The 26,281-nt window shown below is 44.7% G+C and overlaps 1 protein-coding gene across 1 annotated transcript in view; it reads left to right on the forward strand.

Moving 5' to 3' along the window:
* Positions 1-33: 33 nt before the first annotated feature.
* Positions 34-26,281, forward strand: part of LOC306932202 (cGMP-dependent 3',5'-cyclic phosphodiesterase-like) — a gene marked incomplete at its 3' end in the record, with an annotated part of 177,119 nt that continues 150,871 nt past the window's right edge. The window contains exons 1-2 of the mRNA XM_079513899.1: positions 34-151; positions 550-637. Of these exons, the coding sequence (XP_079370025.1) occupies positions 123-151; positions 550-637 (117 nt within the window). The 5' untranslated portion in view covers positions 34-122. The remainder of the gene's footprint in view (positions 152-549; positions 638-26,281) is intronic.

Genomic DNA, 26,281 nt, shown 5'->3' on the forward strand with positions numbered 1-26,281 from the left:
CTGCTGCTGGTGGCAGTGAGGTGCGTGTGTGTGTGTGTGTGTGTGTGTGGCAACTCTGGAGCGCTCTCTCTCTCTCTCGCACTCCTTTGCGAGTTTAGGAAGAGGACAGGTGGAGAGATGACATGACTGGACTAGAGACACACAGAGACCTGTAAGACACACACACGCACACGCACGCACACACACACACACACACACACACACACACGTGCACACACACAAATTCCCTTAGACACTAGTCGTCGGATTCCTTCACTTGCGCTGCAGGGCAAAGATCAGTGTTACTGTTTACAGTGTGTGTGTGTGTACGTGTGTGTTTGTGTGTGTGTGTGTGTGTGTGTGTGTGTGTGTGTGTGAGAGAGAGAGAGAGAGAGAAAGAGAAAGAAGTCTTTCTCCTTCCAGCATTTACGAGGGGCTTATCAGTGATCGAGGATACTTTAACTTTACGCACGCGGAGCTGACACACACGCACGCACACACGAGCACGCGCGAGCACGCACACACGCGCACACTCATAACGTGTGTGTTGTTTGTTTTTGTGATTGACAGACGTGGTCAGCAAGTGTTCCTGCGTCCGGAGGAGAGTTCAGCTGCGCTGACCAACAGACTGACCGCTGCCCTGTCCGAAACACTACAGGTTAGTCCTCTCCTCTCCTCTCCTCTCCTCTGACCGCTGCCCTGTCCGAAACACTACAGGTTAGACAACCCTCCTCCTCTCCTCTCCTCTCCTCTCCTCTCCTCTGACCGCTGCCCTGTCCGAAACACTACAGGTTAGACAACACTCCTTCTCTTCTCTTCTCTTCTCTTCTCTTCTCTTCTCTTCTCTCCTCTGACCCGAAACACTACAGGTTAGACCTCTCCTCTCCTCTCCTCTCTCGGAGTCAATCTTGCTCTTTCTCTTAATTGGTCAGAACAACTAAAGGTAGGACGTCATGTCAAATGCTCTCTCTCTCTCTGGCGTCCAGACTCGGTTCAGTTTGCGTGTCATTGTAGAGATATCAAACACTGCTCCCCCTCTGTGTGTGTGTGTGTGTGTGTGTGTGTGTGTGCGTGTGTGTGAGAGAGTGTGTTCTCTCGGTGCTGTTGCATTTGTAAAAACACTGTCCTGAGTAGAGATCTGTTTGGAAAGAAAATGCTCTCTAGGTCGTCCTCCTCAGACGAGCCCTCCATCATCACTTTCAATTTCATACATCTGGCCGGCTCGTCAGTTATAGGCTCATGGATTCAAGTTCTCAGTCGCCACGACTGATTTCACTCATTTGGATTCCAGCGGGTGTTCTGTGAAAGCATGCTTGCTGCGACGTGTTGTGAGCTTGTAGATCGGCTATTTTCGTCCATTAGTTATTTTAAGATGGAGTATTCTGTCTTTCACTTATAGAGCAGTAGTTTTATTAGATGACAACGTTTCGGTCTAAACGACCTTACCTGATACCTGATCAGGTCGTTTAGACCGAAACGTTGTCATCTAATAAAACTACTGCTCTATAAGTGAAAGACATTGTGCGGGACCCTTTTCTTCTCATGATTCGCATTTGGTTGCCGGCTCCGACGCACCTGTCCTTGTAGGAGTGCACAAGGCCTTTTCGTTACAAAGATGGAGTATTCGAAGTGATCAAACTAGGAATAGAAGTTTAGAAGCATCTTCCATGAACACGAATGCTCTCAGAAATGAGTCCTAAAAGCAAAGTGGTCGTTTATGCCTCAAATCTGTGATTTCTTCAGCTTGTCCGCTGTTTGGTTGGGAAAAGCAGCAACAATTAATACCTTAAAACGTCATCGTTACATTTTCAGTCTTGGGATTTTATGTTGCTTCATTCTATACTTTGCGCTCGTGCATCTTTCCCTCTGTGTTAATGTGAGACGGCCGTGCGTGTGTTGCGGTTCCCACCAGTGGTGGAGAGTAGCTGAGTACACATTTTACATTTTAAGTATTGTACCAATTTTGAGGTATTTGTACTTCACTTGAGTACGTCAAATATTCAGCAGACTACTTAGTAGATCGACACAATGGACCGTCACCATTGATATGCAGATTATGCGTCCAAGGTCGCTAATTCCGGTTATTTCAAGCTGTGACACTCGGCGTCAATCGGCAGGTTTTGTTAGCGAGGTGTGAAAACTGCATGCGAATGGCTGTGTGTGCGCGGATGGCTGTGTGTGCGGATGGCTGTGTGTGCGGATGGCTGTGTGTGCGGATGGCTGTGTGTGCAGGCAAACTGCGGATGGCTGTGTGTGCGGATGGCTGTGTGTGCAGGCAAACTGCGGATGGCTGTGTGTGCAGGCAAACTGCGGATGGCTGTGTGTGCAGGCAAACTGCGGATGGCTGTGTGTGCAGGCAAACTGCGGATGGCTGTGTGTGCAGGCAAACTGCGGATGGCTGTGTGTGCGGATGGCTGTGTGTGCGGATGGCTGTGTGTGCAGGCAAACTGCGGATGGCTGTGTGTGCGGATGGCTGTGTGTGCGGGCAAACTGCGGATGGCTGTGTGTGCGGATGGCTGTGTGTGCGGGCAAACTGCGGATGGCTGTGTGTGCGGGCAAACTGCGGATGGCTGTGTGTGCGGGCAAACGGCGGATGGCTGTGTGTGCGGGCAAACGGCGGATGGCTGTGTGTGCGGGCAAACGGCGGATGGCTGTGTGTGCGGGCAAACGGCGGATGGCTGTGGGTGCAGGCAAACTGCGGATGGCTGTGGGTGCGGGCAAACTGCGGATGGCTGTGTGTGCGGATGGCTGTGTGTGCGGATGGCTGTGTGTGCGGGAAAACTGCGGATGGCTGTGTGTGCGGGCATGCGTGCATCTTCAAACTGCCAGGGTGGCTACCGACAGATGATTGTGAGAATGCAGGGTTCCAGGAAGGTACTTTATAATATTATTTCATGGAATGGATGGATGCACAGGATTGCATCATCATCCTTTGTGGAAAATTACTTCAATGCATTCACCTAGCACAGTGTGGTTTTTTTTCAACCAGTGGCCCGGGGACCACCAGCGGTCTTTGAAGGGTTTCCAGGCGGTCCCCAAGCTAAATGACGGAGAGAACCAAATGGATGTACCCTTTATAGCTCCTGAGAGAATACAATTAAACCAAATGGACCCGTGAGAGTTAAATTATCGTTTGCCTGTTATCTCTCCTAATGGTACCAACATCAATACAACAAAGAGTAAAACAATACCGCTAGATGAATAAAAGAGATTAATAAAGGAACATTTCATAACATAAATAATAAAAATCGATTATAACGGGTACAATTGAGATTGACCAAAGTTGATATGTCCGATTGAGAGCGACCTTGGGAAGCAAGTGACTTGAGTGAAGTCTGTAAGGTGTTCCAAGTGTGCGGCACTTGAAGGCATGATTTTCCAAACTCGGTGGAGGAATGCGTGGTCCCAAGCTGCATCAAATAGTCCTGAGAGCGTGTATGATAAGACATGGTTTTCCATTGTAAAAGAGAATTTAAATAAGAAGGTGAACTCCCAATTAAAGGTATATTCAGTGATTTCACTTAATTCAAATATCACTTCTTTTTTTTGTTTTGTTGTGATAATCCTCCCTACTATAGAGTGTGCTGACAATATAAGCCAGGAGTTCCTCCCTGTCCCCAGTTAACCCCTGGGGGTCAAAAAACCTTAGGTTTCGTTTCCTAATGCGTTCATCCAATCAGGATAGAGAGGGGCCTTCCGCCAATCATGATCGAGTGGGGGCGGGCCTTGGTGTGCGTGCTGTTGGCCTGTCGCGTGTCACTGCCACTGTAGTGCGTGCATGTGCACATCTTGTTACCGGGCAGACCAGGGTTTTTTTTCCAAATCACCCAAATCACTGAATGCTCCTTTAAAGCGTTATACTAGATAAATAAAAACCAATGCTGGTCTCTCCTAGTCGCAAAGGGAGGGTAAATGGTAAATGGTGCATTTATATAGCGCCTTTATCCAAGGCGCTTTACATAGATTGTGCATTACATTCACCCATTCACACACACATTCATACACCGATTGCGGCGGAAGCCATGCAAGGTACCAACCAGCACATCGGGAGCAATTTGGGGTTCAGTGTCTTGCCCAAGGACACTTCGACATGTAGACAGGAGGAGCCGGGATTCGAACCGCCGACCCATGGATCATTGGACGACCTGCTCTACCTCTTGAGCCACAGTCGCCCCAACCAGTGTTGTTTTTGGCAGCAAGTTTTGATTTTAGTTTTAGTCATAGTCTCTTGAATAGTTTTCATTTAGTTTTTAGTCACATTTTAGTCACCTGGAATGTCTTAGTGTTAGTCTAGTTTCAGTCGACTAAATATCATAAGATTTTAGTCGACTAAATCTACAGTTGATTTAGTCGACTAAAATGTATTTTGGCGGGCCTTGATGACATCGTAATAACTGTTTTTACACTTGCTGAAAATAGCCGATCTACAAGCTCGCAACGCGTCGCAGCGTGATGCGTTGTGAGTTTGTAGATCGGCTATAGTGGATCGACTTATAGTGGATCTCTTGTCCACTAGTCCCTTCCTAACATTTTAGTCTAGTTTTTATTTGTTGATGAAATCGTCAATATATTTAGTCTTAGTTTTAGTCATCATAGCTTAGTTTTCATTTAGTTTCCATTTAGTTTTCATCAGTGGAAAAACGTAGTCGACGAACATTTTTCGTCTTAGTTTTAGTCGACGAAAATAACACTGGGGCCAACCAACCTTTATTGTACAGTATGTAGTGATGGGTGTCAATCTGCCCACCCCAATCCGCCTCAAATAGCTTCTCCACACTGCCAGGTTACAATTTGTCTCCTCAAATCCGGCGTGCAGCGCTAGTGCGGTTGCTTGCAATCCGAAACATTAGCCACACTTTTTTGAGTTTGAGGAGTCTTCTTCTTCTTCTTCACATGTTGCGCTTGTAATTAGTGCCTAGTGCCAACGGCATCGGCTCATGTGGCTAAATCATGAAATATTAACCTTCATATCCGTTGGCCATGCACGGCTGTGATTTCTAGCAGCAGCTTGTGCAAAAAGCACTCGTTGAAATGGAGTAGTTATGGTCTAATTTGGCATCATTTAACCTGAGGCGGGCTGAAGCCGTAATAGCAGTTGATGCATTCACTGGTTCTTGTTGCTATTATTTCTCATAATGAGCGAACCCTCTCTCTCTCTCTGAAATACACACAGTTTGTACAGTATGTGTTCTTGTCAGTGGATTTTGGGGGAAAACACGTGGCGTGTGTGTGTGTGTGTGTGTGTGTGCGCACGTGTGTGCGTGCGCGAGTCGTAGAGGGATTTAATGTCGTTGGCAGAGAGATGAAAAGATGTTTGATTGGCTGCCAGTATGGACATGTTTAACTCTGATCCAATTACCTAGGCACGCACACGCGCACAGTGCGCACGTGCGTGCGTGCGCACGCACGTGCACACAAACATATTGAGCAGTCACACATCAAACATGTACTGTAGTCTCAATAAATGAGAGGAAATCTCTGCTCACCAACTTCATCAGTACAATGATCAAGTGTGTGTGTGTGTGTGTGTGTGTGTGTGTGTGTGTGTGTGTGTGTGTGTGTGTGTGTGTGTGTGTGTGTGTGTGTGTGTGTGTGTGTGTGTGTGTGTGTGTGTGTGTGTGTGTGTGTGTGTGTGTGTGTGTGTGTGTGTGTGAAGGATTTACCAATACAATCTCATGTCTAGAGCGACAAGCGGACATTTCAGGCGTGCTTTCTCATAATTACTTGCCTTTGTGATGTATGGCCTTGCTTGTGTTGTGTGTGTGTGTGTTTGTGTGTGTGTGTGTGTGTGCGTCATGCATGCATGTGCGTTAGTGTCTTAAAGGGCCACTTCAACCCTTTTGCAACTAGATCTTATTTTAATGATGTTTATGACAAAAGACATACTTTCCTGGGCTGTGTAATATGTGTGTTTAGATATTTTAGTCATGACGCCATGTTCATGACCACAATTTGTCATGAAAATGTGGTCTCACTTCCTCCCTGGACTACAAGTCCCACCTCCACGCAGCCTCCCCCCTCTCCCCACAAGGAGGGGAAGTGCAGCAAAGCATTATGGGCATTGTAGGAATTCAGCAATCCAGTCAAACACACAGACTTCATTATGTTTCTGGCCATAGGGTGCACATTTCAAATTGTGCTCTACTGTTCTACTACAAATACTATTAACATTGAGTGACTGCAGTTTCTTCCAGGGGTGAAATGTCCCTTTAACACCACAAACGAACTCCCGGGGGTATTTAGAACCATTAAATCAGCAAGTGTAAAATCAGCCATTATGACGGCATCAAAAGGCCCGCCAACACACATTTTAGTCGACTAAATCAACTATAGATTTAGTCGACTAAAATTTTTTATATTTAGTTCGACTAAAACCAGACTAAACACTGAAACATTCCGGGGTGACTAAAATGTGACTAAATCTAAATAAAAAACTATTCAAGAGACTATGACTAAAAACCATGACTAAAAACAAACACTGCACGCGACAGAGAGGACGCGCCCGCTTGTTGCTGTTCAAAGACCTGCTCCGCTGCATTCCTACGTGCGTACATGGCAACCTGCTTTGTTGTGTGAGTGGTTCGCTGCCAACAGCCCGTGGGCTCACACACACACACACACACACACACACACACACACGCACACACACACACACACACACACACACACACACACACACGCACACACACACGTACACACACACACACGCACGTGTAGCATCAATCTATGTTTACTCTGTCATTATTACAACACAGTGTGTCCTTTAAGGACAGCCGTCCCTGTCGGTTTTGCATGGAGGACGTCAAAGAGCCAGATCATTTTAATATGAATCTGAATCGACTTCACACAATTACAGGGTGTATTTGTTATTATGTTGTGTGGGGCAGGCTCTCTAAGTTTTACAGGAACAGTTGGAACACACGCCCACACACACACACACACACACACACACACACACACACACACACGCGCACGATCTAGATTCAGACCCCTATCTGATCTCATTTTGTGAAGAATGGCGCAGCACTATAGTTGGCTGTCCAATTCATTTGAGTTACTCTTGCTGTGTTACTCTTTGTGTTTTTGCCAAAAGAGAGAGACTTTTGAAGAGGGGTTTAAAGTCAAGCACTTTGATGTTGTCTGTGTAAAGCCACAGTAGTTATGGCTCCAGGTGACACATTTTTAATGTAGTAATGTTCAGAAAATACCGACTAAAAGACTAGCATATTTTCATGGAAAAAATTAGAATCGTGTGAGAATCGTGATCTCAATTATTGTGGAGGGAAAATCGAGATTCACATTTGAGCTAGAATTGTGCAGCACTAACGCATTCACACACGCACACACACGCACACACACACACACACACACACACACACACACACACACACACACACACACACACACACACACACACACACACACACACCTTTGTCAGTATGGCTGTCTGTTCCTGTAATGTGAATGATGTCGTATCGCGATGTTAACGAGTCTCTTTTTTTGTCCGTCAGGATTGAAAACCCTCAAAGATCAAAAAGTATGCAAGCAGAGCCTAAACAAAAAAACTCAACTGAGGAATGCAAACATTCTAAAGCCCATATAGGTCTGCAAACCAAAACAACGCACAGTTTTCCAAACGTTAAGGCTATAAGGTCATTCAGCTAACCGCATGTATACTGACAAAAAACAAGCGTCAAACACTAGAGATAGAGTGAACCTTCAAAGACCGTCCAGTTGTAGCTGTAATGCACCAAAGTGAACGACAAACGGGCTTTAACCCATTTGGTGTTAGCATTATGTTATGCTTTAGCTATTGAAAAATAGCAGATCTACAAGCTCGTAGCGCGCCACCGAGTGGCGCGCTACGAGCTTGTAGGTCTGCTATTTTTGAAAAATCGAAGAACGACTGACTTAGAAACATAGCTTTTTCAGAAAACTGTCAGGATGTAGAAGACATTTATAGAATATGATCTCAGGTCAAAATGGGTTAAATACACAAACAAATCAGGGCAACGACACTGCAACTAAACTCAGCTGTGGCGGTTAACACAGGCGTGTGGTAGGTAACATGGAGGTGGGAAAAAACAAAACGAAGGCCAAAAACCACCAGAGAGCTACAGTATAGGCCAGTCAATCTAAGCTTAAAACGGCCATAGCCGTCATCACAGATGTGTTGACCTCATCACATTTGGGCACATTTGGGCAAGTGGCTATATATGGCATAATTTAGCCCAAGGAGTGTTTTTTTGTGCAAAACTAATGCTTGGAATGGGTTCAGAATCATGAGAACCCCCTAGTTTGACACGTCACATGCTACTGAACCCATTCTGGGCGGGAACCCCTTTTGGTGTTAGCATTATGCTATGCTTTAGCTATTGAAAAATAGCAGATTTACAAGCTCATAGCGCGCCACCGAGTGGCGCGCTACGAGCTTGTAGGTCTGCTATTTTTGAAAAATCGAAGAACAACTGACATAGAAACATAGCTTTTTCAGAAAACTGTCAGGATGTAGAAGACATTTTTAGAATCTGATCTCGGGTCAAAATGGGTTAATGGTACCCCAACTTTCAACTCCTGAATTTACAATGATCCACTAATCATTTCATTCACCATTTTTAATATGTTATTTGGATGACCCTGACGATCGTAAAAAAAAGCTTGGAACGATTACTATTGCAATTTCTTTGGTATTCTGTTGCTTAGCAACGTAGAATCCACTGTGTAACAGGTCCTGCGATTGTCATTTTAACCCAGGGGTTCTCAACCTTTTTGGCCGGGGACCCCCGGAAATGCTTTGGGACCAGCGCCCCGCCCCCTCCCGCCCCCCAATATAAATTGACTGCTACCTGTACAATAACCTCATTAGGGAAGGTGTATGCATGTACTATGTGTACTATGTAAACTCTTCATTTCCATTTTCCAGCCATTCATTTGCAAAAAAATATATATTTCGGGACCCCCCAAAATAATTTGGCGACCCCCCCGAGGGGTCGTGACCCACGGGTTGAGAACCCCTGATTTAACCCACCCGAAACATACTTTTGGTAAGCGAAATACTATCGTTTTAGATGAATGAATCCGACGTAAACCTGCAAGCTTGCTTTTGGTCTAAAAAGAAGAATCTGAGATATTTACTAAGACGCCGTGTCCCCCAGAGAAAGCACACGTCGGCAGGTTCAGCGGCCAAAGTACAGATAATTCTGGGGGTCCTTGACAAGTTTGAACACCACTGATAAGTTGTTCATTATTTAGAAGACGTTCTGTCGAATCCTCAGGCCTCACGCAGGTCTTAACGGATTAACCCATTTTGGGCGGGAACCCCTTTTGGTGTTAGCATTATGTTATGCTTTAGCTATTGAAAAATAGCAGATCTACAAGCTCATATGAGCTTGTAGGTCTGCTATTTTTTAAAAATCATGAAAATGTGCCTGCAATCTTTGAATATATATTGTTACAGAGCGAGTTTTTAACTCAAATCTTGGCTACTGGGGAGGTCCCTGGAACAACATATTTTCAGATGGGGGTCGGCGGCCAATGTCATATATATTTGGGGTCCTTGACATGAATATGTTTGAGAACCACTGACATAGAAACATAGGTTTTTTTCGAGAAAACTGTCAGGATTTTGAAGACATTTGTAGAATTGTTCCCAGGTCAAAATGGGTTAAAGCCAGTGCTGTTTGGCGTTCTGCTGGAGCAGAAAATGAGCCCTAATCCCCGGGAAATTAATCACATCACATATTTGTGGGCGGGACCGAGCGCCTCGGTTTAGTTGTGGATTTGGAAAGATAATAATCAGTGTTCGCTCAGGCGAGCTAATGCTCGACAAAAGGCCCTCGATTCTTCTGGCGGAATAAATAAACGGACACAATAACTGTGAGCTTGTGGAGCTGCCAGTCTACCACGTTAACCCATTCAGGCCTGACGTCGAAATTTAAAAAATGTCTTTTTAAAATGTATTATTTTCTGAAAAAACTCGTGTTTCTATATCCGTGGAGCTCAATATTTCATGTCAAGGACCCCAAAAATGATGTGTAAATTACCTCCGGCCCCCATCTGAAAATATGTTGTTCCAGGGACCCCCCCAGAAGCAAAGATTTGAGTTAAAAACGTTCGTTCTGAAAAAAGATATATTACAAATTTGCGCCACATTTTCACGATTTTTAAAAAATAGCAGACCTACAAGCTCGTAGCGCGCCACTCGGTGGCGCGCTATGAGCTTGTAGATCTGCTATTTTTCAATAGCTAAATTAAAACACCAAAAGGGGTTCCCGCCCATTTTGACCTGAGATCAGATTCTAAAAAATGTCTTCTACATCCTGACAGTTTTCTGAAAAAGCTATGTTTCTATGTCAGTCGTTCTTCGATTTTTCAAAAATAGCAGACCTACAAGCTTGTAGCGCGCCACTCGGTGGCGCGCTACGAGCTTGTAGATCTGCTATTTTTCAATAGCTAAAGCATGACATAATGCTAACACCAAAAGGGGTTCCCGCCCAGAATGGGTTAATTCAGTCAGCCATCCAGCCGCCACTGCGAGTGTTTTGGCTAATCTCCCAAGTCCCACATTTGGCACATAAAGTTAATGTGCCAAATGTGGGGCATTTTTTGGGGGGCACAGGCAGTATGTAAACAACTGATATCTGGGGAGGATGTGGGCAGTTCTTTATTTATCGGCAGTTGGATATGGCTTTTTGATGCCAACACTTTTGTATACTTTTACTACAAGTACATTTCGAATTCCGGAAATGTACTTTTAACAAAGTATTTCTACATTGCAGTATTAACTCATTTATCGCCGACATCGCCTTTTGACGCCTGTTTTCTAATGGCGCTCGGCGCCGACATTGCCTTTGGACGCCTGTTTTAATATCAAATGAAAACTAATTGGCAGAGATGGTATAGGTATGCTTAAATTCAACATTAGAAAATATTTCAGGTGAAAAAAAAAACAACTTCAACATCTCAAAATGGACCAGAAAGACCTCACAGACACTCTAGTGTTAACCCATTTAGACATGAGGACGATTCTACAAATGCCTTCTAAATCCTGACCGTTTTCAGCAAAAACCATGTTTCTATATGTCAGTTGTTCTCAAACATTTTCATGTCAAGGAGCCCCAAAAATGTATGTAATTGGCCGCCGACCCCCATCTGAAAATATGTTATTCCAGGGACCCTCCAGAAGCAAAGATTTGCATTAAAAACGTTCACTCTAAAAGAATATTCCATCATTTGAGGCACATTTTTCACTATTTTTCAAAAATAGCAGACCTACAAGCTCATAGCGCGGCACCCGGTGCCGCGCTATGAGCTTGTAGATCTGCTGTTTTTCAATAGCTAAAGTATAACATAATGCTTTAAAACACCAAAAGGGGTTCCCGCTCAAAATGGATTTAAACACTGATCGGGATGACAGAACCATGCAACACTGTAGCGAAGGTCAGAGTGTTTGTAAACTAAATACCTAATCAAACAGTATTCTGAACCCAAACAGACCACACCATTTTGTGTTGAACAACTGAATTTGTAGATGGAACATTATGTTAGACTTTTGGTTTACATAATGCATCACTAAACTCAGTTGATAGATTAGTACATTGCATAATGCATGAACTAAACTCAGTTGATAGATTACAACATTACATAATGCATCACTGAAGTCAGTTGATGGATTAATATACGTAATACATCACTGGAGTCAGATTAATCAATCGAGCATGAATCATTTCACCACTAGTAATTACAACAGAGTTGTTATTCGAGAGAGAGAGAGAGAGAGAGAGAGGGGAGAGGGGAGAGGGAGAGAGAGGGAGAGAGAGAGAGGGAGAGAGAGAGAGAGAGAGAGAGAGAGAGAGAGAGAGAGAGAGAGAGGGGGAGAGGGGGAGAGGGGGAGAGAGGGAGAGAGAGAGAGAGAGAGAGATGGCTCTGACTCTGTGCCATCTGCCTCAGTTTTGTCTGTGTGGGTGTGATTGTGTAGCCTGCACTGTATAGCTTACGGGAGAGTGCCGCAAATGTGTGCGTGCATGTTTGGCTCATGGCCTAAATGCATTCGTAGAGTACATAGGATATATATACACCATGTATGGGAATCCATTTCTAATCCCCCCCCTCTGGGTCTCGCACGCGGGTGTTTTCACCACTCCGACTGCTTCTGACAGACATACTAGGGGTTGGAACATGCATCCAGCAAGCCCCAACCCAGTAGTCACTTTGAGTAAGTATGGCCGAGCCATGAGGCCCATAGGGCAGGAGCCTATCTCCTGTTTCTGTAGCGTGAGGCAGTTTGATGTACAAGTACACCCCCTGGACATGGCGCTATAGTATGTCGCAGGGACTTACCCCCAATCCAACCCTTGATGCTGAGTGTCAAGCAGGGAGGCACTGGGGAGTCTTTGGTATGACCCGGCCGGGGATTGAACCCCGACCTCCCAGTCTCAGGGCAGACACTCTAACCACAAGGCCACTGAGCTGGTCAGTCACTTTGAGTGGCACCACACAAAGCCACGGGTGAACATGTACTGTATGTCAAACATTACTATTACTAACCCTAACCCCCCCAAACCCCAAACCTAAACATAACCGCAAGCACGTCGCAACGCATGTCGGACCAAAGCAAACTTCACTTCATCCGCAAAAAAAAAGGTTGTTTGCGGTGGACACAAAAATGAAGGCGTGAGCAGGACTCGAACCCACTCAACCCAGCAGAGTATGGATTGAAAGTCCATTGCCTAACGAGCCATGCTACGAGCTGGCTGCTGGAATGCTTTTCTAGAAGTCTACTACATTATTTATTTGCCTTATTGCTTTCTTTTGTGGCATGTGGCCATTTCTATCCTACTATAAATGCGCCACGTCTCTGCGTGTGTGTGCGTGCGTGCTTGCGTGCGTGTGTGTGTGCATGTACGGTTGTAATGCACGTAATGCACGAGAACCGTTTGCCCCACCGACTTCAACTTCGACACACGCGTTCCACACCCCCACAGGGCGTGCAGTGCCCGGCATCGAGTCGGTCGGACCCATGGTTCTCCAGAACCACCACAAAAGGCTCTGGTCAGGCTCTGCCAGTGGGCCTAATGAGCCTAAGTCCCCTCACCTGTGCAATTTCCAGCCTCTGCCTCAGCCAATTGATTGCCATGGCAACCCCACACCTGCAAATTGATTACTTAACCGCTCCACTTTTCACAGTCAGTTTGCCTTCTTCAGACACAGCGATCTCCATGTGGGACACTGTACACAGACAGATAGTTAAAACGGGTGCTATGACAAGTTGACAACGGGTATTATTAGGTTCCCAAGTTGCGTCGTTCTCAAGTAGGCCGGTGGCCGACGGGCACGTACAGGTCTAGTTCTGTCAATGACACAATTTGTATCTCAGGGATATTGTATAAGTGAGACATTTACCGATGCGTTGCATGGCTCCTGTCACTCAAGTTTTTTTTTTACATTCCACGCTGTGTGTGTGTGTGTGTGTGTGTGTGTGTGTGTGTGTGTCATGCTGCGTGTGCAAAGGTTCTGAGTTTGTGCCTTGAGTTTTAGATTGCACTTACTCACACACACGTGTGTCTGTGCGTGCGTGCGTGCAGTGCACACAGAGCGTGTGTATTTAAGAGGTGCTGAGGAATCAAGGAGCCGCAGGTTAATCTCCTGTCAACCTCCAGCAGCGCAGATGTAAGGATTAATATGTCATGAAAAGAGGGGTGTGTGTGTGTGTGTGTGTGTGTGTGTGTGTGTGTGTGTGTGTGTGTGTGTGTGTGTGTGTGTGTGTGTGTGTGTGTGTGTGTGTGTGTGTGTGTGTGTGTGTGTGTGTGTGTGTGTGTGTGTGTGTGTGTGTGTGTGTTTGTCCGTCCTTTGGAAGGACGGGCACATTTTGTGTGAGTGAGTGTGTGTGTGTGCGTGTGCGCTCTGTCGTGCACATGCTCAATGCAGCGATCTTGCATGTGTGCAGAGGGGATAACCTCTGGCTGTGAGCATATACTGTATATACAGTACTGTGTGTCAGGGTGGCCGGTAGAGCGGCCGGATGGGAACCGCGAGGTTCCCGGTTCGATCCCTGTGGGCTCCCCCAGAGCCGGTGGTGTCAAAGTGTCCTTGAGCGAGACTCTGAACCCCTAAATTGCTCCCCGATGAGCAGGTTGGTTTTGATTGATTGAAGTTTTTATTCCACAGTATGTAGATTAGAATGGGTATACATTTCAAACGAAAGCACAACAACTGTTACTTTGTGGACTTTAGTGAAGCTGGAGGTACCTTCACTAAAAACGCCGGGACAACGCTCCACACGTCCCAAACTCTTCTCCCTTCTGGCTCCAAAACTATGGAATGCACTTCCCATCACAGTCAGAACTGCAGCCTCACTCCCAATCTTCCGCCGTAGTCTGAAAACCCACCTCTTCAGACTCCACCATGGCCCGTAGCACTTGCCCTAGCCTAGCCCCTTAGATAGCACATTATGTAGACTTAGATAGTATTTTAAACAGACTTATAGCTTGTTACGTAGACAGCTCTAGAATTGCACTTTATGTAGTCATAGCACTTTATAGTACACATGTATAATATATTATATAGTATAGTATGTATAGTTTACATAGATACTCCACTGTTACGTTCTTAGTTTACGCATGATTCATGATAACTACTTTTTATATATGTGATGTATGCCATGCTTTTTGTTATTGCTTAATGTAAGTCGCTCTGGATTAAGAGCGTCTGCTAAATGCCTAAATTGTAAATTGTAAATTGTGGACGACACCATGATTAGGCATTACACTTGTTTACAACAGGGTCCACCACTAAATGCCTAAATTGTCAATTGTAAATTGCATACCACCTGCCCACCGCACCGCCACATGCACCCACCGCACTAATGCATCTCTTTAACATAATAATCATAGCGTTTCATCACAGGCACTTAGCTCGGAACACTTTATGTGGAGTGACTAATCACAGGGCGGGTTAAAAGTTGCTGCGCAAAGACCAGGGAGGTCCGTCCACGTAATGTGTCCCCCGTGTGAGAAAGGACAAAAGTTCCATCATGTTCCGCTGGCAAATGGAAGCTAAATCTATACGAACCAATCATTATGCATTATTTATAAAACGGTGTATCTCTGTCTGCTTGAGTATCCCTCGATATCTCTCTCTCTCTCTCTCTCTCTCTCTCTCTCTCTCTCCCCCCCCCTCCAACTCTGCATCTCTCTTTGTCTCTCTCTCTGTCTCTCTCCCTTGACCTTTATCTCCACCCCCCCCTCTCTCTCCCTCTCTCTCTCTCTCTCACTCTCACTCTCTCTCTCTCTCTCCTCTCTCTCTCTCTCTCTCTCTCTCCCCCTCTCTCTGTGTGTGTGTGTTCATAATAGCCTCCCAATATTCAGAGGCAGGCGGAGCAGCAGATGGCTAGCAAGGGTCAGAGTGAATTCAGCCATGAACTTAAACTGACATTCCATCACTTCAGCTTCCACGCCATAATTGGTTGGCTTGGACACACCGGCACGCAAACTTAAATAAAATACAAACCTCCACCTGCTCGGTGGAGACGTCAGAAGGGTTTTGATGCCCTGCTTGCTTGGTTTTATCCACACAGTGCTGTGACTCTCGCTCTTTCTCTCTCCTCTCGTCGTAGGCGTTGGGTAAATAAACGAGTGGTTTTGTTCAGGATGCGTACAGCGTGACTCACTTCAAGGGGTCGGCTGAGATCACATCGTTTCGCTTTGATCAGAGTGAATAAACGGCATTGATATGGAGCGCAGAGGCAGCGGCTTATGTAAGCTCCATGGCCGTCGATAAACACACAGGATGTGTAGTTCTGGGCACATCTCTCTCTCTCTCTCTCTCTCTCTCTCTCTCTCTCTCTCTCTCTCTCTCTCTCTCTCTCTCTCTCGTAGTTACTGTAACTTCCACTTCTTTTTGGTAATACAAGCAGTTGAGACGAATAAGAGTCTTAACTTTCACTTTGAAAGAATATATATTCAAAGATTTGCGCCACATTTTTACGATTTTTCAAAAATAGCAGACCTACAAGCTCGTAGCGCGCCACTCGGTGGCGCGCTATGAGCTTGTAGATCTGCTATTTTTCAATAGCTAAATTATAACATAATGTTTAAAACACCAAAAGGTGTTCCCGCCCAAAATGGGTTAATCATAAGTGGGCAGGACAGATTGGCCTTTTCTGGGAGGGGTCGGAATAAATTATGGTCTTAGTTTAGTTATTCGTCTCAACTGCTCATTACCTGTTGTTGGGTTCTTGTTTATAATTTTTTTTCATTTCAAAATGGAATCATGCAGATGTGAGGATCCACCATCTTACAATATATGCACCATGTCTGTGTCAAATTCGACTTTCAAATTCGACACACGCGTTCCACACCCCCACAGGGAGTGTGCGGTGCCCCGGCCTCGAGTCGGTCGGACAGACGGTTGTCCAGAACCACCACAGAAGGCGCTGGTCAGTGGACCTAATGAGCCTAAGTCCCCACACCTGTGCAATTCCCAGTCTCTGCCTCAGCCAATTGAATGCCACATTTTTACTCCCAAGTACATTTTGTAATTCCAGACTTCTACTTGTGACAGAGTATTTCTACATTGCAGTATTGATACTTTTACTAAAGTAAAACGAGCACTTTTTTCCACCGCTGGTGATTACGGTACACATTTACACAATGTGGAGGCCGCCGGGCCGCTCCGCTAGCCACGCGCGGCCTGCCTGTTGGAGCGGAGCTCGCTCAGATAAATGACCAGCGACACCACGCAGGGCACCTTGACTGTCTGTCTGCAGAGACCTTGTAATGCACAGCTGTGCCTCCTTCTGTGTGTGTGTGTGTGTGTGTGTGTGTGTGTGTGTGTGTGTGTGTGTGTGTGTGTGTGTGTGTGCGCGCAGCCTACACATCATTGAGTTCCGTTCTGCGTGTTTTTTGACTTGTGAAACTCATATCGCTGTGTGCGAGTGCGTGTGTGTGTGTGTGAGCGTGTGTGTGTGTGTGTGCGTGCGTGCACTGTGTTTGCCGCTGTTCAGCCCCCCCGCTGACGGTGCGATCTACGCGGTCCGCTGGGTTTTAAGCACGCTGTCACATCAGCTCTAACGTCTGCTTTGAGCTGCACTGTCTGTACATTCATTCCTCAGTGTTAACAGCAGTGGAAGAAGTTCTGCTGTTTTCACTTAAATGTGCATTATATGTATACCTTTCTACTTCTACCCTGGATTTGAACCCCGGGAAAATATAGAAGTAATGAAAATAGCCGATCTACAAGCTCATTCGCGCCGTGTTGTGGTGCGCTTTTAGGTCTGCTCTTTTCACATGTTGGGGTCTTTAAGGTCTATTTTCACATGTTGGGGTCTTTAAGGTCTATTTTCACATGTTGTGGTCTTTAAGGTCTATTTTCACATTTTGGGGTCTGATTTGAAGAGATATGCCAGGGACCCCCATGAGAGAAGATGTTTGCAATAGGCTACGGACCCCCCATTTAATGGCATTCCTATCTCTGGGACCCCCAATTCATATTGTAAAAGACCCATAAGGGTCCATTTGGTTCCAAACTATCATTTAGCTGGGGACCCCCTGGTTCTCCCTCAAGGACCCCTGGGGGAACCCACTTTGGGAACCACTGCCTTACACTACAGGACTAACTCCCAGTGGGCCTACAGATGGATCCAAATGGACGCATAAAGTTCCGGTGGTTCTTGAAAAAAATATAAAAAATACTAATAATAATAAAAAGTTTTCGATTCACTGGCCTACTTCCCTGGCTATATTAATTGCCTTTTTTGTGGCTTTCGCCTTTTATATTTTTAAATTTTATGGAGGGACAGACAGTAGGCTGACAGGAAATGGGGAGAGAGATGGAAGGGAAGACATGCAGTAAAGGCCGTCGGGATCGGGAGTCGAACCCGCGGCACACTGCCAGACTGGATTACCAGCCAAGGTGCCTGGACCGCTGAGCCACGGTCCAGGCCTTTAATTGCCTTTTTAATACAAATGAAATGTTTCTTATACGAGAGTGCCTCTCTTCCCTCGTCCATCCGCACAACGATGGCTTTTAGTTTTTTAATGTTCTGTGGTCCTGGAGTCATCCCCAGAAAGCACTTCACTTCATATTTTACCATTTGATTGCTTTCTTGGCCCAGAGCTGCCTCGCAATAAAATAAAATGTTTTTGCTAGATGCTTGTAAAGCGCCTGGACTACATTCGCTACCATACCTCAAGTAGCGACCGGAGCGGACACTTCTTCACGATTGGCCTGCCTCGTCTCTAGGCTGCCTCCAAGCCAATGGGAGACGTACAATGTAATGGTATTTTGAAGATGACAATACTAACTGTCACTGCATTAACATGAGTCATCACAGACCACCTGTTGGTTGTCTGTCAGATGACCTAATCCTACATAAGACCATGTTTGACCATGTCCACTGACCACTGACCACACCTCCGATGTATTAGTTGCTTCTTCATTGTGTATAAGAGAGACTCATTTCTACAGCTAAGGAGGCTGGCATACGTGCTAGGGATGTGTAAATGTGTCAAAAATGAAAATCGATTAGCATAATTCAATATTAATCAATTATCGACAAATCGATAACACTCTGACCGCCCGGGGGTATTTGGAACCCTTCAATCAGGGCGCCCAGCGATTTGCGGCTTCAGAGCCTATTTCAAGTTTGCTCCGCGCCATCTTGGACTGCAAGGGGGACCACTTTGGATGACGTCCCAACCGGAATGTTGCCCAATCGACGCTCCCAGCCTGTAGAGCGGTGCGCTCGGTTATGAAATTATTAATGTAGCGTCTTTTGATTAATCTCCATTCAGGGCGCTGAGCGTAACTATTTGATAGGACGGAGACCTCCGTTTTGGCCGCTCGGAGTGTTAATGGCCGCCACAATGTTTTTCCAATGGGATTTGACCAAACATTTGTGTTTGATGGCTACATGTGTTCTGCCCATCAAACAAAAATGTTTGGTCAAACCATGTGACTCCCATTGGAAAAGCATTAAACACAGCAAGACACAGAACATGTATTTGATGCGTGTGTATGAGGCCTATTATGTCCAAAACCTTTATTAAACTTTAATCTAAGTTAAACTATAAAATAATAAGCTGCATTTGTTCAAATGGATCCAAATGAGTTGTTATTTAGTCTCAAGCTCTTGGTAATACTTGATTATGACACGTATTATGATTATAATTCATAATCATAATCATAATACGGTTAGAAATCACAGGTAAAATACAGTAGAGGGCGGGGGGGGGGGGGGGGGGGGGGGGGGTGCAAGGTTTCTTCCTGTCAGCGAAGCGTATTATTGACATTGCTAGTAATAAATTAAATGACTTGTTGCACTCACTATTAGTGGCTGTAGATAATATTGGCATGCTAATAGCCTACAGTCCACAGTGAACAGAGATTAGCAACATGCTAATAGCCTACAGTCCACTGTAAACAGAGATTAGCAACATGCTAATAGCCTACAGTCCACTGTAAACAGAGATTAGCTATGTGCCAATATCCTATACAGTCCAATGTAAACAGAGATTATAGCAACACTCAAAGGTTGAGCATGCACGATAATGGCTATCGAGTATCGACTCCTCCTGCCAACTCCCAGTCACTGTTCCTGCACAACATAGGGCTTTACACGCATACTTGTGATCCATCTGGGTCCTACTGGGCCTGTGTTTCATAATAAACTAACTCTGTCCCCATTAACAATGCCCTATAGACCCCTGGGAGATGGAGTCTGTCCCTGTTACAATGCCCTATAGACCCCTGGGAGATGGAGTCCGTCCCTGTTACAATGCCCTATAAACCCCTGGGAGATGGAGTCTGTCCCCGTTACAATGCGCTATAGACCCCTGGGAGATGAAGTCTGTCCCCGTTACAATGCGCTATAGACCCCTGGGAGATGAAGTCTGTCCCCGTTACAATGCGCTATAGACCCCTGGGAGATGGAGTCTGTCCCCGTTACAATGCGCTATAGACCCCTGGGAGATGAAGTCTGTCCCCGTTACAATGCGCTATAGACCCCTGGGAGATGAAGTCTGTCCCCGTTACAATGCGCTATAGACCCCTGGGAGATGGAGTCTGTCCTAGCTCTGGTCCATAGCCTTCTACTGCTTCTACGATTCTGCCCTGCAGTATAAGGCTATGGGACTTTTTTATCTCAAATCTCAAATCGAAATCAGACCAGCCTCTCCTCTTTAGTGGAAATCTCACAAATGTTTGACCTACTCACCAATACCTTTGTGGATGCACTCTGAGCCCCCCACCACACGTATAAACGGTACTTTTCCACCGGAAAAAAAATACTTTTAGTTACTCCAATACCAAAAAATACCAGATCTACAAGCTCATAGCGTGGCACTCGGTGCCGCACTATGAGCTTGTAGATCTGCTATTTTTCAACAGCTAAAGTTTAAAAATAATGGTTCAAAGTGGTTAAACGCTACGGTGACACAGATGCGTCTTCAGGTCCAAGTAATTAAGTGGTTGAAAGACCTTTCCTGATGCCTTTTATTAGTCACACTGTATATCATACATAAACACATAACATGTTCCAGTTATTGGCTTTATTTTTAGATTTGGGAGATTGTTTATGTTTTCTCTGAAGACACAACGTTTATACAGAGCGTACAGTAACCGTATACCTGAGTCATGGATTCGGTTTAGCCCATTCTGACCTGAGATCAGATTCTAAAAAATTCTTCTACATCCTGACAGTTTTCTGAAAAAGTTTCTATGTCAGTCATTTCTTCGATTTTTCAAAAATAGCAGACCTACAAGCTCGTAGCGCGCCACTCGGTGGCGCGCTATGAGCTTGTAGATCTGCTATTTTTCAATAGCTAAAGCATAACATAATGCTAACACCAAAAGGGGTTCCCGCCCAAAATGGGTTAAACTAGCGTCGTCGAACAGTTCATGGATCATCACGGATGTTTGGATTCACTTCATAACACGTCTTTGCCGCCAGGACTATTTCCGGCTCGCAAATTGATTTACATTCATAAATAAAGATCATATCAAACGGAAACTAGCGACCTCCTCGAATAAAGTCCAACCTGACTCTCCAAACCAATCCAATCCTCTATATTTATAGAGCACACTTTACAATGTCAGAGTTACCAAAGTGCTGTCCAAGCAGTGGCGTTTCCAGGAATTACATTTTGGGCAGGCAAGAATTATATTTTGGACAGGCAAGATGTGTTAATTGTCGTCTCCCCGCGCACAATCGTAGCACTAAAGGTTTTCAAAGAGATATACCTGCCAGACGAGTAGGATACAAAGGCTGAAAGGCATGCATTTACATTCCAATGGGTGATTGAGGGTCGCGCTCTACCGCAACGGCCAATCAGCTGTCCATTAATAGTTCTCATGTCTTGTTTTTGTCCTTTTTTTCTCATTGTATGGATTTTGGCCAGGCCAGAAATGGATTTGGACAGGCGGACGCCTGCCCTCGCCTTATTGTAGATACGCCTCTGTGTCCAAGATATCTAAAAAAGAAAAAAAAACCTAAATGCACTATATGCCAGAGGTGGAAAAATGTATTCAAATGTTCTACTTAAGTAAAAGTACCAATACTGCAATGTATAGAAACACTTTGCTACGAGTATAGTCCAGTAATCGGACTATACTTTTTTACTTTGACTTGAGTACAAAAGTATTTCCATCAAAATATAGGCTACTTAACACTCACATGACTGAAGTAAGGCCACCCTACTGTACCACACAAGCTGAATTCAAGTCAGAAATATATATTTTTGCCCCGGACGGTTAGCTCAACCGTCCGGGCACCTAGGCTGCTGAGCCAGTCTGAACGGCGTGCCGCGGGTTAGTGTCTTCCACCCCATCTCTCTCCCCATTTCCTGTCAGTATAGAGGGTATGCGTGTGACATCATCATCATCATACCCGGAAGTTATGCGGGAACGCCTACTGAGTGGCAAAAAAATACGTTCTGGCCTTGACAGCCCATACATCCAAACAGAAAAGTCCTATTTAATTGCATTAAATGACTTTAACCCATTTTGGGGCGGGAACCCCTTTTGGTGTTAGCATTATGTTATGCTTTAGCTATTGAAAAATAGCAGATCTACAAGCTCATAGCGCGCCACCAAGTGGCGCGCTACGAGCTTGTAGGTCTGCTATTTTTGAAAAATCGAAGAACCACTGACATAGAAACATAGCTTTTTCAGAAAACTGTCAGGATGTAGAAGACATTTTTAGAATCTGATCTCAGGTCAAAATGGGTTAAACAACATTAAATTCACTTTGTCACTCACTTTGCCACTCAATTTGCCATTCACTTTATGCATGCGCATACCCTCTATACTTTCCATGTCTCCCTGGAACAATATAGTTTGAGATGGGGTCTGGCTCCTTGATATGAAAAAGTTTGAGAACCACAGGCATAGGGACATAGGTTTTTCAGAAAACTGTCATGATTTAGAAGACATTTCACTAAGCTGTTTACGCCCATATTTTGGGTTTTCCAAAATTACCACGTCTGATTCAGTAATCCTTCGGGGGATTTTTGCGGAGGGAGGGCCGCTCTTTGTCAAGTCTGCTCGGATGCAGACTCACATGATGGGACCAAAGCTTGCTGTATATGTCATTAGAATGCCTTATTCTAGACTATTAACTAACGTGGGAAGTTTGGAAAACTCCTTTACACCCAAAATGGCGAGGAGAGAGGAGGCCTCTCTAAGGGAATTCAATAGAGAGAAGGGACCAGTCCAATGATCCAGGGCCTGTCTACACATACAAGTCGCTACTCACTACGGAATGGGAGGACACTCACACAACCTGTGAGTCACACAAAAAGGCACCAGATGTCGTTCCTCCCAAGAGCGTACAAGCTTTACCAAAAGTAATAGAAACTTTTTTAGTGTTGTATTTGTTTGTTTTTTTTGTTGTTTTTTAATAGAGCGGTCCTCTTGTGTCTCTTGTCCCTCTTGTAAGAAACATCATAATTCATACTGTTATGCAATAATGTTTTTCAAATAAACTTGAACTAAATGTAAATCTTGGCCCTTATAGGATCCAACGTTTATGGAGTAAAAGCATAGTAAAACATCCTCTTTTTTTTGTTTTTTTACAATACTGTGAGTAGGCTACAGTATGTAACTGAACTCGAGGCATCCCTGCTGTCGAAAACATCTTTGCAAGGCTTGTCTTCTCAATGCTGACGGCTGAAAACACTCTTCCGTTGTATAAGCGGTTGCGTGGGAGGAAGTTAGCCCAGTTTTGTACGTCCACTCTGTAGTCGCCACAGCCATACGCTGGGTGGGCTTCCTCCTACGCATCGCTTATACAACGGACGAGTGTGGACGGATGCCGGTCTGAGTCGCGTAGGGCCGAGGTGCATAAAGGCATAAGGTCGAGGTGCATGCATAAGGGCATCAGTGATACGGTATGAGTAATCATCGGATGATATGATTTAGATCTTTACATAGATTGTGCATCACATTCACACACATTCACACACCTTTACATATTGTGTATTACATTCACCCATACACACACACATTCACATAAACCGATGGTGGAGGAAACCAAATTCGGAAATCGGGAGCAATTTGGGGTTCAGAGTCTTGCTCAAGGACACTTCGACACTAAACTCGGGGGGTTGGAGCCCGGTTTGGAACTGGGAACCTTGCGGTTACCATCTGGTCACTCTACCCCTGAGTCACCGCCGCCCTGTTATAACTCGTTAAGTGCCAGGGGGTGGACACCAGTTTTGGTCCTGGGTGCCACTTTTTTCCATTATAAATAAAAGAAAGAAAATGTAATTATATTGTGCATGTCATGTGCATGTCATCACCTGCACACCAGATTAGAGGAACTTTCAAAAACATTGGAATAAAAAAAGACGTCTTAACGTCCCTGGCAATCAGTACATAATCACAAGTACAAGTATTAAATACCTTTTCATGGTACAAAGCACCAAAACAGACATAAATGTGGTCTACTTTCCTCTACCCTCAGAATAATGTAGCTTTCAAGTAGTTCAGCTTTTTTTCCATCTATTTCTGAGTTTTGAGTGGTTTGTTTTTTTCCATTGCACCAAAGAAAGAATTCTCCTTACGTACGTACTGTACATCCATTAGCTATACCTGTGAGTGGATGTTGTCCATCTTCCTATTTCTGTAAAAGAACTAAAAGACAAAAAACCTTTCCTTCAGAACACTTCACCTTGCCCAGCCTGCCTCCATTATCCCATTTTGGGCGGGAACCCCTTTTGGTGTTAGCATTATGTTATGCTTTAGCTATTGAAAAATCACACCCGTGTGAACTGAGTGGTGCAAGGTCTTATATGCAAGGTGTGGTCAGCTGTGGTCTGACGTAATGTCAGTGACCATAGCAACCATGCTCATTTTTCTGGGGACACAAACACACACGGGTACTAACAAAGCCAGTTGTTGGAGTGGTTTGCACCACTCAAAAATAGCAGATCTACAAGCTCATAGCGCGCCACCGAGTGGCGCGCTACGAGCTTGTAGGTCTGCTATTTTTGAAAAACGACTGACATAGAAACATAGCTTTTTCAGAAAACTTTCAGGATGTAGAAGACATTTTTAGAATCTGATCTCAGGTCAAAATGGGTTAAACTATTCTCAACAAAGACGCCTCCATCATGCCAGGGACCCGTGCACAGAACACTGATTATTATACACATTATAAAGCAGTTCAGTCAGGACAACTCAAGAATGGATGGAATATATATTTATTGAATATAAGATGGAAAAAAGTACAAAGACATGCACATGCAACCCCAACTTGGGCAGGTGCTGAGCGGTGAGTAGTAGTATGAACTAGGGCATTCACTTCTAGTCATTTTTACTAGCTGACTAGTTGCCTAGTTTACTAGTCGACTAGTTGTTTAACTACCTATTATGTAATAAATAAAATAAAATAAAATAAATTAAATTATTATTATTATTTATTTTTATCAACTAGTCAACTAGTACCAACAAGGTCGACTAGTGGATTTTAAACTAGTCGACTAGTTGCTCAATGCCCTAGTATGAACAGATAAAGAAAATTGACTGTGACGCTTCCTCAGAGCGTGTCTGAGGAAGAGCATTATGCTCGAATCGTCACAGTCAATTGTTTGTGCAAATAAACGAGCATCGGAGCCCACAGTGTGCGAGTACCTTCTTTTCTTTATCTGTTGAATATAGTCTAGTAGCCAGCCCATAGAGCCCCATTGTGAACCCGGACATGTTGAGTACACCAAGGTTTTATGTTAGAAATGTTTAGTATGGATCCCCAGCATGTAGAAACTGCCGGATGCTAACTTGCATATGTTGAGCAATTTTCATAATTGGCATAATATGTGACCATACCATTAACAACCTATAGAAGGCAAAATATTCAAAATGTCATCATGCTTTATGTAGCATGTGACATGTCAACTAGGGGGTTTTCATGATGCTGAATCCATTCCAAGCATTAGTTTTGCAAAAGAACACTCATTGGGCTAAAAACGCCCAATGCCGTCATCACAAATTGATGATGTCAGCACATTTTGGCATGGTGGTCAGCACAGTGGGCATGGCCATTTTAAGCCCAATGAGTGTTTTTTTGCTAAACTAATGCTTGGAATGGATTCAGCATCATGAAAACCCCCTAGTTTGACACATCACATGCTAGATAAAGCATGATGACATTTTTAATATTTTGCCTTCTATAGGTTGTTAATGGTATGGTCACATATTATGCCAATTATGAAAATTGCTCAACATATGCAAGTTAGCATCCGGCAGTTTCTACATGCTGGGGACCCATACTCAACATTTCTAACATAAAACGTTGGTGTACTCAACATGTCCGGGTTCACTTTTTGGCTACTAGGCTAATATAAGATGAGCAATATATTTATTATGGTTTGGCGATGTGTTGGATCTGCTTTTTATAGGTACTCGGATCAATTAAGTGCATCAGTCCCGACCATAGGGACTCCGAATCCCCCCGTACCTAAACAGTAGATCCAAAACGACAGGTGGTAGCATGGGGTCGTGGAGGTGGGTGAGCAGTAGCTTGGCTAATAAGCCAGACCGAATCAGCCGTTGGCAAAAAAAAATTGCCTGCTGGCGGATTACGGTCTGGAGAGGCTCAATTGTACGCCCATTTCCTACACCAGAGAACTGGTGTGGCCAATCGGGACACGGTATGCAATATGGGCGGGCTTTGGTACAGCGACGTTCAATGCTTGAGACCTTTGACTGACAGTAGCTCTAACCAATTGCGTCAAAGAGAAAATGTTTGAACCCGCCCCCCGGGAAACAAGATCCATACACAGCATCTCCAGACTCAAATACCACACGA

Source organism: Electrona antarctica (genome assembly GCF_951216825.1).
Source record: "Electrona antarctica genome assembly, chromosome: 11".
Lineage (NCBI taxonomy): Eukaryota > Metazoa > Chordata > Actinopteri > Myctophiformes > Myctophidae > Electrona > Electrona antarctica.